The sequence below is a fragment of the Chelonoidis abingdonii genome, chromosome 3, assembly GCF_003597395.2.
Source record: "Chelonoidis abingdonii isolate Lonesome George chromosome 3, CheloAbing_2.0, whole genome shotgun sequence".
NCBI lineage: Eukaryota > Metazoa > Chordata > Testudines > Testudinidae > Chelonoidis > Chelonoidis abingdonii.
In genome coordinates this window covers 193,968,246-193,982,118 of record NC_133771.1, presented here as the reverse complement: position 1 = coordinate 193,982,118, position 13,873 = coordinate 193,968,246, and the positions used below count along the sequence as shown (strand labels likewise).

Below are 13,873 nucleotides of genomic sequence, written 5' to 3'. Positions count from 1 at the left end.
CTGGAGGAGACACTGATTCTGGTGTCTTCTGTTGTTTAGTTAAGACTGCAGAGCCTTTGGTCTTGGTGATTCGAGATCTGGTTAGGAAAAAAAACTTTGTTGGAATGCTTTGTTTTATGTTTCATTGTTTTTATGGATTTAATAATACAGCAAACTCTAAAATGGTTCAAAGTCCCACAACAGAAATGAAAACAATGTACTAAAATAACAGTTAAATGATGTCATTGAAAAGAGCACAGCAGGAACTAGGTTAGAATGTTCCCATTTTAGCACCACCACATTTGTTTCAACAGGTTTAGTTTTACTGGTTTTGTTTAACTAACTCCAGTGAAATGCTACATAATCCATAGCTGGGCAATATCTTCTGAAATCTATCAATTTTTTCAGTACTGACCTCAGACAACAAAAATCATTGGATGCATTTTTAAAATCTTTAGATTCATCCACTGTAAAATTCTCAACTGAAAGAGACTCCTACCCTAAACCAACATAGAATGTGAGTCACCAAGCAATGTATTACCCCAGCTGTAAGTAAGGTTTATTTAAATGTGAGTAACTTGGTAGCAAATCACTCCAGGAATGTTTAAAAAAGCACTACAGATGTTAGATCTTAGGTGTAAATTCACATTTCTAAAACTTCCAGGCAATGATCAAGGGAGAGCCTTACAATTCATAAGCCCATAAAAACAGATGCACTAAAAGAATCACAGCTATACAGTATAGCCATTGGGCCATGAAGCTAAACATTTGGAAGCACACGGAAGGCAAATCGGACTCTACTGATTAAATGGAACGAGTTGGTTCTATGTCATTTAAACTTTAAATCTAAGCTATGTCATAGGAGTTCTGGAAAACTTATTGAGTGCTTCCCAAGATCACAAAGTCTTTTAAATGTCTACTGGGTCTTGTTTATTTACTATATTAGTTCATGTTTACTTTGTTGTACTGTTTATCTCAGGGCTCGCTTTGATCAGCCTTTCATTAACTGTAATAAATCTCTGTTATCCCTAACAGAGTTTTAAATGCTGCTGTGTTTGACTAATTTAAACAACCACTTAAAATCATACTAGATTTTTACTGAACTGCACTATAAATATTGCAGTCTCTTCTCCTCCATCAGCCAGCATTATCTGTAATACCTTTCAGGGCACCCTAGTGCAACTTTCATACAAATCAGATGTAAGAGAAATATACACCAGGCTTTCTGAGAAATATATACACTGAATCATAGGGGTAAAAAATGAAACAGTGATCCATCCCATCCCCTTTTCTGATAGTCTTTTCCAACAGTCCAAGAGTGTTTTCCAAAATAGGCAAGTGTATAGCAAAATAGGAGAGGGAAAATGCACTAGCTCTGTAGCAAACCCGATGCAGTTTGAACCACAGAATTTTTTCTATTCACTGCAAATCTGCACATATCTGTTTATATTTTATTAAAGTGACGAGGTACGTGAGGTAACGTCTTTTATTGGACCAACTTCTGCTGGGGCACCTGGTGGTATTGGTCACTGTCGGCAGACAGGATACTGGGCTGGATGGACCTTTGGCCTGACCCATTCTTAGGTTCTTATGTTCTTAATTGTAATGGGATTGATACAGCTACTCGACTAAGTCTCTTCCCCCATCTTTCCCCTATTAATTTCCTGGGAATACACTCTACCTTTATTACTACTGAAATGTACCTCATTGCCTTGCAACCCTCACTGCTCTAAGTTCCAGGTTTCTTTGTGGTTTGGTTCTGTCCCCTGGTATAATTGTTACTGCTCCAGTTTTGAGACTGTCTGCAAATGTGATCACAACTGAACTTACATCAAAGAAAGGCCATGCAGCAGCACAAAGGGTGCAGAGAGGGTTGTGTTTTGTTTTGGGGATGGGTTTTTACTATTTTTTACTATTTTACTATTTTTAGGTTCCTTGATCAAAAAATGCCTGGAAAATCTAAAAAAATCTGGACTGATCTACAAGTACTCCTCGACGAATTCTGCATCACTGTGCAAAGCAGAATTTGAGCAGAAATTAATGTTGTGCATGCAGAAATTCCTTTCCTCCCCTCCTGCTCCCCCTCTCCCCGACAAAAAATGGACTACAGAACTGCTGGCCACCAGTAGAGGCCACTGAATCCAGCAGAGCCCAGCTCACAAATAGAAGGGAAGGGGAGGGGGAGAGGGAGCTGGAGGGTTCCGGACAGCTGCAGTACTAAACGTGACCTTAAGGAAGGAGATGGCATGGAGGAAACTCCGTACAAGACCAGGACGCAGCATCAGGCAGTTTCCATCTCTGGGCTCTGGGGGTCAGGGAACGGATGTCTGGGCTAGGGGGCACTTCATGACTGGGTTCTGCGGGAGAGGGGGCAGAGAAACAGGAACTGGGTTGTCGTAGGGGTTTCTTTAACTATTCCTGGGGGATTTTTTTTGTGTGTCTGTATTGTTACAGACATACTTGCTGACTGGTATTTTGAAATAAATTATTAAAATAATTGAAACTGGCATGATTATATAGTGTTATTTTGACAAATAATATTTGCAGAATTTTAAAATATTGTACACAGAATTTTTAATTTTTAGTGAAGAATTTTTAATTTTTTTGTGAATTCCCCCAGAAGTATCTATAAGTAACCAAATCATCACTGCTGGATAACTTACAAATGCTTTTACCTTTGCAATAGAGGGCTCCAGCATCAGTGATCTAGTGGCCACAGCCGGAAAACCAATGTGTAGACAAATCACAAACATGCACGTAGGTATGGTAAAAGAAAGAGCAGTTTTTCAAAAACTGTAACCTAAAAACACAGGAATTGCCATTGTGGATCCATCTAGTCCTATAGTCTGCCTCAAACAGTGACCAAAACCAGCTATGTTAAAGGAAGATGCAAGATACCCTGCAGTAGGTAGTCATGGAATAACAGGCTCACCGTGAAGTTTCCTCCAAACCTCCACTAGCAGAGGTTGGCTTATGTCGTCTAGCAGGAGGGTTTGGTTTCTTCCAAAACCCTTAAAGTTTTCATTTGTTTGTTTTCATCTCCACTATTGTAGCTCTGTACGTTATCAAAATCCCAAGAAACGGCAAATGCTCTTTTTAATCATACTAAGCTCTTAGTCTTAATGGTATCTTGTGGCAGTGAATTGTGCTAACTGTGGTTTAAGAGATTAAGGAGTCTCATCCTATCAAAAATCTTTTCCCAAAATGCCATTGTACAGCATTTTACCCTTTTTCCATTTGAGACTCCAAACTCCAAAGCACCTTCAGAAGACAAAAATATTGAAGGTTAGAAAATATACCTTCTAACAGTCTTAAAATACAAGATTGCAAGGTTGCACACAGATCTATCACAGCATGGATCAGTTTTAATCCTGTGACAGTTAGAACATGGCATTTTGAAGGTATACTATTCTCTGGAAAAAGCAGCAGCGTTCAGAAATTGAGCAACTTGAGTTCCAAGTTGATTCTCTTCATGGGGACTACTCTGTAACTACTCAAGTAGCACCACCTGGACAATGTTTATTTCAGGACCACTAATTGAACATAATGCTGAATGCTCTCTTGGTAGAGAAAAAAATCTTTGTACGTGACATAAAAGAACTAAATTCAGCCTAGCAGTTTCGGACTCAGTAATTAAGGCAATGCTTGCTAGCTCTAAAACCAATAAACAAAATCACTCTAGCAATAAAAACTAGGCATGCACAGTTTTATTACACCTCACTAAACAGATATATTCTTGGAATCCCTTAATACCATATAACACCGGAAAACATCTGTACAGCATGATTTCTACATATGAATAGTAAACGTAGGCTGCCGGTATTTTCATTTCCACTTTACCTGACCACTTGGGCTCCTCATTACTCATTGTTAACCCACTCTACTCTAGACCCTATTACAACTGGCAGCCATTCTTTTAAGGCTTTACTATTTCAACAGGGCAGTAAGAAATATTCTGTTAGCATATGCAGAAGGAAAGAAAAGAGGCTTTTTCATTAATGTGCATTATAAATCTGAAGAGAGTGAAGAGGTTAAGCAAGCACCACTTATGAAGAATTATGATAATATTGTTGATCTGCATTGAAACAGCCAGACCTCAGATAGTCTGACAATTTAATCACCAAAATATATCTAAAAAGCATGTTTTACATTGCAACAATATTGCAATACAGAAACCCAGTTTCAAGTGATGCATAAGACCCAATTCTGAAATCAACAGGAGCTTCCTTTGAGTAAAGAACTGAGCTAAGAGTTCAAGAGCTGTGGCAGACCTTCCCTCTCAGCCCCAAAATATTACTGCATACTTCAGGTAGACAAACATTCTGAGATCCTCCAAGCTCCTGATGGTTCCCAATGAAATCAATGATCCTTTCGATAGATCCTTTCAATGGGTGATGAAACAACCCCCTGGTCACTAATCTAAAATCAAAATATAACATAAAAATCAATTAAGAAAGTATAGCTCAAATGCATCCCAAGTGTCATCCCAATAAAGTCTGTGGATTTGAATGAGAATTGGATTGCCTAAGTGTAAAGGTGCTACTAAACATGGCACAGTGATTCAATATGGTAGCTTTTCACCTTTGGAAGTCTGTCTTCAAACCTCATTTAAGTTCTAATATATACTTGAAACGAGTTGGGTAGTCACAAGTCACACACTTCAAATGATCCAGACAATCCGGCATAGCTGTTAGATTTTGTTCTGCAAAGTCAAACACTGGGAACATCAGGACACTTGCTGGTCTGGAATTGATAGGACTGCGCAGATACCTCTGTATAATTGCAACATGCCTAGCTTTAGTCATTCCCACCTGGGGAAAGTGACAATGACTCAGAGGGTCTACCAGTCATGAAAGTTAATTCAAATAAAGCATACTTTTAAAAGTGCCAGATAACTCGCCTGAAGTAGAGTTATCTCCTATTTCCTTGATGTGATTCCCACTCATTCTAACAATCAGCGATACCACTTTGGTGCCACTGGGCCTTTACAGCAGCCACTGGACACAGTAATAGTTCATAGTGAGGAACAAAACGCATGCAAAGCAGAGACCAGAGTGGCTGTATTGCTACAGGACAGGACTACTGTTGAAGTAGCCCATCAAGAAAAAGCAGATAAAAAATATTTTGCTAACTCTTATTTAGCACAGCAACAGTTGAGAAGGAATGAGGAAGGAGGTCTGACAGGGACACATAGGAAAGCAGAAAAGAATGGGAGAGAAGCAGAAGACAAAGAAGAGGAAGAGTGGAGGAAAAACATATGTATAAGGTTAAAGGGGTTTCAAATATTAATGTCCTCAGGACCTAGGAATTCTCATGAACTCCTTTGGCTCTAGCAGATGTTATTGGCCTTTTATTCATGAGATATACTAGGTTTACCATTTGCTAAACTCCATTCTCCAGATACACAAGCACCTGTTTTTTTAGTTCCCCTACCGCTAACCTTTCCTGTTGAACTGGTGGAGCCCTTAGACTGTTTGTAAATATTGCTTAGGTGGCATTTTCCCATCACATACAGGGTTAGGGTGACAATACAGCAAGTATAAAAAATCAGGACAGGGGGTGGTGGGTAATAGGTGCCTATGTAAGAAAAAGCCCCCAAAATCAGGACTGTCCCTATAAAATCGGGACATCTGGTCACCCTATACAGGGTTGACCGTGGATCTCCTGAAGGATGCAGTATGCATGGGACCAAACAGGGCTTAGATAGTAAGATTTCTAGGATATAGGATTTGTTACACCAGTCAGACAACCGGGCTAACAAGTACTGGTCTCATGTCTGTGTTTTCAGAAAAATTTCAACAAATCCATCTGACACCTGGATGCCAAACCAACTCCCAAGAATTTCCATTAAGTTCAATGGGAGTGGATCAGCCACCTGGCCAACTGTACAGTGCTGTAGACGGAGGAAGAGCAGATTTCTTTCCTGATGCCTGAGACAATCAGCATCATGATGCCCTGAATCACAAAGTGTAACTACCCCTATTTTAACATGCATAACAACATGTAAAATGGCTGGTCATTCGCCCCTTTTTAAATCCAGCTAAGGTATTACACTCTGCGAACTCCTGTGGTGAGGCTGATTACACGCTGCATGAAATAGCATTTGCTTTAATGGAAGGTTCATTTTATGTGGTTTATGCTCTCCTGCCTGCCATTCACTTCACTGAGTGACCTGGCATCTCACAGCCTGGGGCAGTTCACAACAGGAGGAGTGTTTGTTTTCACTCTGGGGAAGGGTTACAAAGACATAAAGGGCAGTTAAAGCCCTACCACCAATTAGAAGTCCATGACGATTGGACACTTAACTCCAATTTGTGCCTTTTGAAAATCTTTTCCTATACTCTTTGTAATTTTATCTACCTCAATACTAGTAAGTCCCCTCAACTCTTTTCCTTTCAAAGCCAATTAATTCTAGCTTTTTGCAGTCTCTCCTCCTATGTAAGCTCTGCGTCTACTCCTCTCCCCCACCATCTTTGTTGTCCTGCCCTGAAGCTTCTCATCTCTGCTGTACCCTCATCGAGGTATGGGAACCAAAATTAAGCACAATATTCCATGCAAGAGCATGCCATTGCTTCATATCCATTTATTTATATTACGTATTTTACAATATTCCTTCTTTATTAATGCACCCAAGCATACTAGTCACTTTTTAAATATATAGGGAAGAGACAGAAAGACAGAAGCAGAGAGAGGGGGGTGTATAACATTAATAAACATTAATATAAATCTCAAGATTAAATTTTTACATGATCTTAAAAGTTATGGTTAAGACATACTGTAACACTGCAGAGCCCACTGTTCTCTTATTCCCAGACCTGATCAGAGAGGAATCATTACAGCACTTACAGAACAATTCCCTAGATCTGATGCTCAAATTAAAAGGGTTACTGTTTATTTAAATCACAGAAAACCTGAATTGGTGCAATTTCTGCCACCAGTCATGAGCACAACTACCATACATATGAAATGGAGATGCAAAAACTGATGGCAAACAGGCTTGATGTAGGTCAATCCAGACTGCGCTGGCCCTGTGTGGGTGTGCAAAGTGCACAGAGACAGGTGCAATAAGCTTTCTTCCACCCTTTATGTCCCACAGGAACCAGCCAAAATCCAATCCCTTACATTCCCTGAACACAAGGACGGTGTAATGCTGCCACTGCTCTACTCCTGAAAGGAACAAGAAGGGCCAGAGGAGAGGTCTGGGCCCTCTTCCATACTAGCCTAACAAATAAGCCCACTGTGTGCATGGAGAAAGTGTATTGCACCCATTCAGACATGGGCTATTCCAAAGGCCCAACACAAGAATTATTGCTAGCTGAGCCAAAATACCATGGCCACATCTCCTTAGAATAGCATTCTGTAGGCCTAACTCTGCCTTCACTGAAGTCAGTGATAAAACTGACATTGATTTCAATGGGAGCAGAGTTAGGCCGCCAATGAGTGCTTATGAAAATCTCACCAAATTTTTTCTTTGCTTGACTATCCAACTTAAACAGTAAACTTTGGAATTTGGCCAATGTTGGCTTAAAATAGGTATTTCTCATTAGCTTACAGTAAAGCCTGTCTTAAAAGTTTACACACTTTGTTTTGTGCCTCTTGCATAGTGCTGAATTTTTAGCTGAACCCATTCAGAAAAGGGTACTAGCATTTCAGAAATACAGGCATACAGCCTGGACATAGCACATTCATGCAATGTGCATATTTCACTGTTGTCTGGTCTTACCTATACTGGTGTAAGAATGGAGGGCTGGTAAATGCAATCATTGGTAGCGATTCCCACTTCTGTGTGCATTGTTGTATCAGCTATTGTATGATTCCCAGTTCAATCTTTAAACTTCTAGTAAACAGAGTGGTGATGTGCCAGTACATACAGACAACTATTTAAACTAGATTAGGCAGCTTTATAAACCAACATTAGTGCTTCTATTAAGATACGGAGTCATTTTTAGAAAGATGATTCACCAGATACTAGAACGTTTAAAGCATAAATAAAATATTTCCAGTGTGGTTAACAATATGTAAGGCAGTACTTACAAATCTCCCCAAAGTGTTCACACACAAATTTTCCAGTAACATGAAGCTAACCAAAAGCTCCATAATCTTCATATTACAAACTGCACCTCCAGCATTAGCCACACTAGCCCACAAAAATGTTTTTGTTGTTATAGCAAATTCAACATATTCTAGTCATGTAGATACCCATATACAGGAGTCCGGTGGAAAGACTCCCACTGATATCAGTGGGCTTTGGGCAGTATGTCTCAAACCTGTATCACTTCAATGAGCACATTTCCACTGCAATCAATAGGAGATCAAATACTCACAGAATATCAGGGTTGGAAGAGACTTTGCCACCCTCCTAGTGAAAAAGTTTTTCCTAATATCGAACCAAAATCTTCCCCACTGCACTTGAAACCATTACTCCCTTTTCTGTCATCTGATACTACTGAGAACAGTCTAGATCCATCCTCTTTGGAACTCTCTTTCAGGTAGTTGAAAGCAGCTATCAAATCCCCCCTCATTCTTCTCTACTGTATACTAAATAATCCCAGTTCCCTCAGCCTGTCCTCATAAATCATGTGCTCCAACCCCCTAATCATTTATGTTGCCCTCTGCTGGACTCTTTCCAATTTTTCCACATCCTTCTTGTGGTGTGAGCCCCAAAACTGGACACAGTACTCCAGATGAGGCCTCACCAATGCCGAATAGAGGGGAACGATCACGTCCCTCGATCTGCTAGCAATGCTCCTACCTCTACAGCCCAAAATGCCGTTAGTCTTCTTGGCAACAAGGGCACACTGTTGACTCATATCCAGCTTCTTGTCCACTGTAACCCCTAGGTCCTTTTCTGCAAAACTGCTTCCTAGCCACTCAGTCCCTGGTCCGTAGCAGTACATGGGATTCGTGCGTCCTAAGTGCAGGAATCTGCACTTCTCCTTGTTGAACCTCATCAGATTTCTTTTGGCCCAATCCTCTAATTTGTCTAGGTGCCTCTGTAACCTATCCCTACCCTCCAGTGTATCTGCCACTCCTCCCAGTTTTGTGTCATCTGCAAACTTGCTGAGGGTACAATCCACGCCATCCTTCAGATCATTAATGAAGATATCGAACAAAACTGGCCGCAGGACCGACCCTTGGGGCACTCCACTTGATACCGGCTGCCAACTAGACATGGAGCCATTGATCAATGCCCGTTGAGCCCGATGTTCTAGCCAGCTTTCTATCCACCTTATAGTCAATTCATCCAGCCCATACTTCTTTAACCTGCCAGCAAGAATACTGTGGGAGACCGTATCAAAAACTTTGCTAAAAACAAGGAATAACACGTCCACTGCTTTCTCTTCATCCACAGAGCCAGTTATCTCATCATACAAGTAGATCTACAAGTAGAAGTTCTGTCAGACTGGATTGATCCTGAAACTCTTGCTCATGTGAACCATCCAAATAGTCCCATTGATGTCAACAAAACTATTCACAAGAGTAAGGGTTACCCGCCTGAGTAAGTAGTGCTAGATTAGACTGACAGGAGTAAAGTGGTTTCCATTAAAAAGGCTTCATTTACCAACAAGTTACCATACCATAGTATTTAAGACACCAAAATGATTACCTAATCTGAGTATAGGAAAATAATTGTATCTTAAATAACACTGAGTGCTGACTCTGATAAAACTTTGACTTTTTAAAGGGGTTTACTTTACCTTAAATAAACCTGCACAAGAACATATCCATTGCTTTGTTCTTTGACCATTGCATACTACCCAGCAGAAAACAAATAAATCAGTTGCAGTATTGCCATTCAACCTTTTCTCCCAGAAGACACAGAGCAATTTCTTCTGTGCTCATTCACATACAAGCAGTATGTTCTGCTATGCACTGTCTTTCCTTAAAAAGCAACATATTTATCACAGTAATTGTTCATAATTTAAGATGTGTGTCCATTTAACCTACAAATATTATTGGTTGAGATAAATACGGCTGCACTTGTTCTGTACATGAGTTCCCATACCTCCAGCAGTATGTACCAGTTAGTGCTAGTCAGCACTTTTACTTTGGCTCATTAATAACCTCAACAGGAAGCAAGAGGCAGCTCTAAAAGCCTTTGATATTTTCCTTTGACACAAAAATCAAAGTCCAGACTAAAACAGATTCAGAAAATGGGAGATTTACAATAAACCACTTAGAATAAAAAACAACTCAAACTACTAGCTCTCAAAGCATATTAATTTATATAGAGGGACATATACAATACCTATACTTATGTCAGAGTTAAAGATTGTCATGCCTTATTTCTAGATTCCATAAATGTTTACTGTAAAACTTATTTTACCATTGCTATTTTGTCCGATAATTTCTGCAGCCTTCTTATCCCCAAATAGTTCTGTGCTCATTAAGCAGAACACTTTAAGAGTGATCACTGTAAAATATTATTAACTGATACAACATATGTTGTATTCAGTTAATATCCTTAAGAAGAAGTACATATTTTCAGTTACAAACACTGGGCCAATTTCTACTCTCTGGCCCCAATTCAGCAGAGCATTTAAGCACACAAAACTTTTGAGCATATGAGGGAACCCATTTCAGTGGAATATACAGAGCATTTTCCTATCTTCTATCTTTTTTAAACTTTTACAATATTATCATTAGTATTTGAAAATTAATACATGAAAAACATAAATTTAAACTTAAAGCTGACATCCAACATCCTTTACTTATCCAATTGTGCCTACAAATACTGCTCTCAAGTGCAAGCAGCTCCCATTAACTTCAGTGTGAGCCCGAAGCATGCATCTGAGAAAACTAGGCCTTAAGTATTACAACACATCCTATTCCACACACTGCAGCATATTTACTTAATATCATACAATTCAGACACCCCATAATAACCTACTAAAACAGCCTTAACTCCACAGTTTGTCAGTTTCAATCAAACCCTTAAGCTATTTTTATACCTTTTGAATTTATTATAACACATATAGTAGGGCAAAATTTTGCCATGGTAACTGTGCTACTAACTATACTGCTCTATCAGAGGTGATGCAAGTATTAATAACAGCAGAATTTTGGATAGCAAGAAACGTACCTATAGGAGCTTTCATTTTACTAGAAATGTGTTGATTGTTTACAAAAGTGCTTTCCAAATACCAATAGCAATTACTCCATTTCAAGTCTGCATAACACGATTTTTTCAAAACAACGTTCAGCAAAAAAAAAGGAGCACCTCTAATTCTAAGCATTTTCTATTTTTTCACAATTTATAAATTGGAAATGGATATGTATCCACACAAAAACAACTCAGTTAGTGTTCAGGCTGGTAACTGTCATATAAGAGTGACATCACCATAATCTGCTATGTTGTTTCAGGCCCATGTTATTTGAAACTGCCAAATTAGAAATCTTAGACAAAATCTGTAGTATAAATGCGAAAGATTAACAACATCTGTAATAAGGAACAACAACGCAATTGTAATAAGGAACAAACATTTGTGTGTATGTTAGGATTTTTCTCTCTTGTGTTTTTACCGAAATAATGATGTTCATGTCCCCACTGCAGAAAAATGCCACATACCAGATTTTACTCTCTCTCTCACACATACACACAATTTCTAACCCTACATAGGGCTCAATCTTGCAAAGCACTAACTAACCTCACCTCCCGCTGAAGTCACAGGATGGTTTGGCATCAGGCAGAATTACAGCCCGATCCGAAGTCCAAGGCAGTCAATGGATATCTTTCCATTGATTTCAAAGGAGTTTGGATCAGGCCTCTGATGAATAAGGTAATATTCTGATTACATATTTAACACATACTTTACATCGAAACAATTTTAAACCTTTCTATTCATCATATGCTAACATGAACATTTCATTCCTGTTGGTCAAACAAATGATAGTCACAAATAATATCGCAATGCGATTGCCAGTACCTCACAAAATGAACACTATACATTGATATTTGATCAAACACATGCTGTCCTGTACTAATTGAATATATACTGCAATGAAAATTTATATAGATTTTTAACTAACCCACACAGGATCCCAAATACGTATAACAATTTTGATGATTTTTTTTTTAAATGCAACAGTTATAGCATTATTTTTACTCTATTCCACTGTGTTTTGGGCCAAGTTTTCACAAGGGCCCTCTACATTCATGCTTGTAAATTGCATCATCTTTGCACACGTGAAACCTGAGTTTGCACTCAAATTCCGGGTAATCTAATTCACAATTCTCTAAGCTGCACTCAAATGTGCAGACTTTTTGCACATGTACCAGTATGCACAGAATTGTGCAAAAAGAGATTTACAGGCCACTTATGAAAACGTAGTTCTTTATTACCAATGTCTATCTTGCAATTTTTTTAGAGTAATTGACAAAACAGTTACAGTATAGTTCGGAAGCAGAAAAGTTATCTAAATTTTAACTTAGAGGGTTTAATCCTGCACTACTGAAGTTATTAGGAGCTTTGCCATTGATTTCAATGGCCCCAGGGTCAGATTCTAACTTCAAACGTGAACCTCACAATTAACTCGCACTTAAGTCATATTATACAAAAACAAAGGAAAAGTACAGTGAAGGCCCTTGAGCACCCAAAGGCCTCCACTAACATGATTAGATAATGGGCAGGATTGAAGGAGCATTCTGAGTGGACGTAAAGTCTGATCCAGCTCAACAGTTAACAGAGAGACTCCCAAATTACTGGCTCCTCCCTTCAGCTCATTATGACTTCAGTCCAAATTGTGGAAAGCTGCAATACTTTACTCAAGAGATGCCAATCACTTCAGGTTTAAACCTGCACCTTCTCTAATTTCATTGGAAATAACATGGCCAAATTTTCAAGGGATCTCATTACACCTCTACCTCGCTATAATGATGTCCTCAGGAGCCAAAAACTGCGTTATACTGAATTTGCTTTGATTCACCAGAGTGCGCAGCCCTGCCCCCCCGGAGCACTGCTTTACCACGTTATATCCGAATTCGTGTTATATCGGGTCACATTATATCGAGGTAGAGGTGTATTTGTATGTAGAATATTAGTCACCATGCCCATTTGCACACATAAAACCTGCATCTATGTCTGCAAGCATGCAAATATATATTTGGGTGTGCTAAGAGATGATTTAAGGTATCAAAGTGGATAGATTCATGAATAATGTGGTTGCAAATAAGGAGGCCCTTTGAAAATGTATCACTACATTAAAATATTAGGAGGTTCAATGTTTTTCATTCATTTTAAATGAAATAAACTGAATGAAAAAAGAAATATACTTTAATAAAGCATAAGAAGTTTTTAAAATGTCTATATCTTTAAATCCACATTCTCATTTTTCAAATATTCACTTTAATTAATTGTTTTAAAAATTAATTAGAAATCTCATATTTTAACCATCCCTCAGGGTTTGGTGCTGTTGTGAATCCACACTTCACTAGGAATAAGCCAGTCCACAGGCCTGAGGAGTAGGTCATCTCATAAACAAAACCTTCTTGTAAGTCATGCATTATTTATAATTGGATTGACTTGAGGGAGCAATGTCACAAGCTGATGAGGACTGCAACCCAGGCATGTAATTCATTATGGCCTTGATCCTAAAAGCAGATCCACACAGGAAGACCTTTATGCCATTGCAGAGTTCCATTTTAGTCAATGGGCTCCATGCAGGTACAGGGGTCTGGCCTTTCAGAGCTGGGACCTATAAACCCTCTCCTCAGCCTCTTACTAAGGCAAAATTTCCATTGTCGGCAGAGTTGTAGGATGCCCTACTCCAAATCAGAGTAAGAAGAGGTGAGGAATGGGTTTTATAACTGCATAACTAAGACTCAGGCCCTCCCTTACGGAAATATCATATAGAATGTAAAAGGAATTAAATCAAGCAAATTCAATGGAAATTA

The 13,873-nt window shown here is 38.9% G+C and overlaps 1 protein-coding gene across 5 annotated transcripts in view; it reads right to left on the bottom strand.

Moving 5' to 3' along the window:
- Window positions 1–13,873, bottom strand: part of CCDC85A (coiled-coil domain containing 85A) — a 174,031-nt gene that overhangs the window by 154,755 nt on the left and 5,403 nt on the right. Inside the window, exon 3 of one of the 5 annotated variants that reach the window (XM_032777215.1) lies at window positions 24–77. The exons of the other annotated variants lie outside the window; for them this stretch is intronic. Coding sequence (XP_032633106.1) covers window positions 40–77 — 38 coding nt within the window. The 3' untranslated portion in view covers window positions 24–39. Of the gene's footprint in view, window positions 1–23; window positions 78–13,873 lie in introns of those variants that run through there. 5 annotated transcript variants of the gene reach the window in all.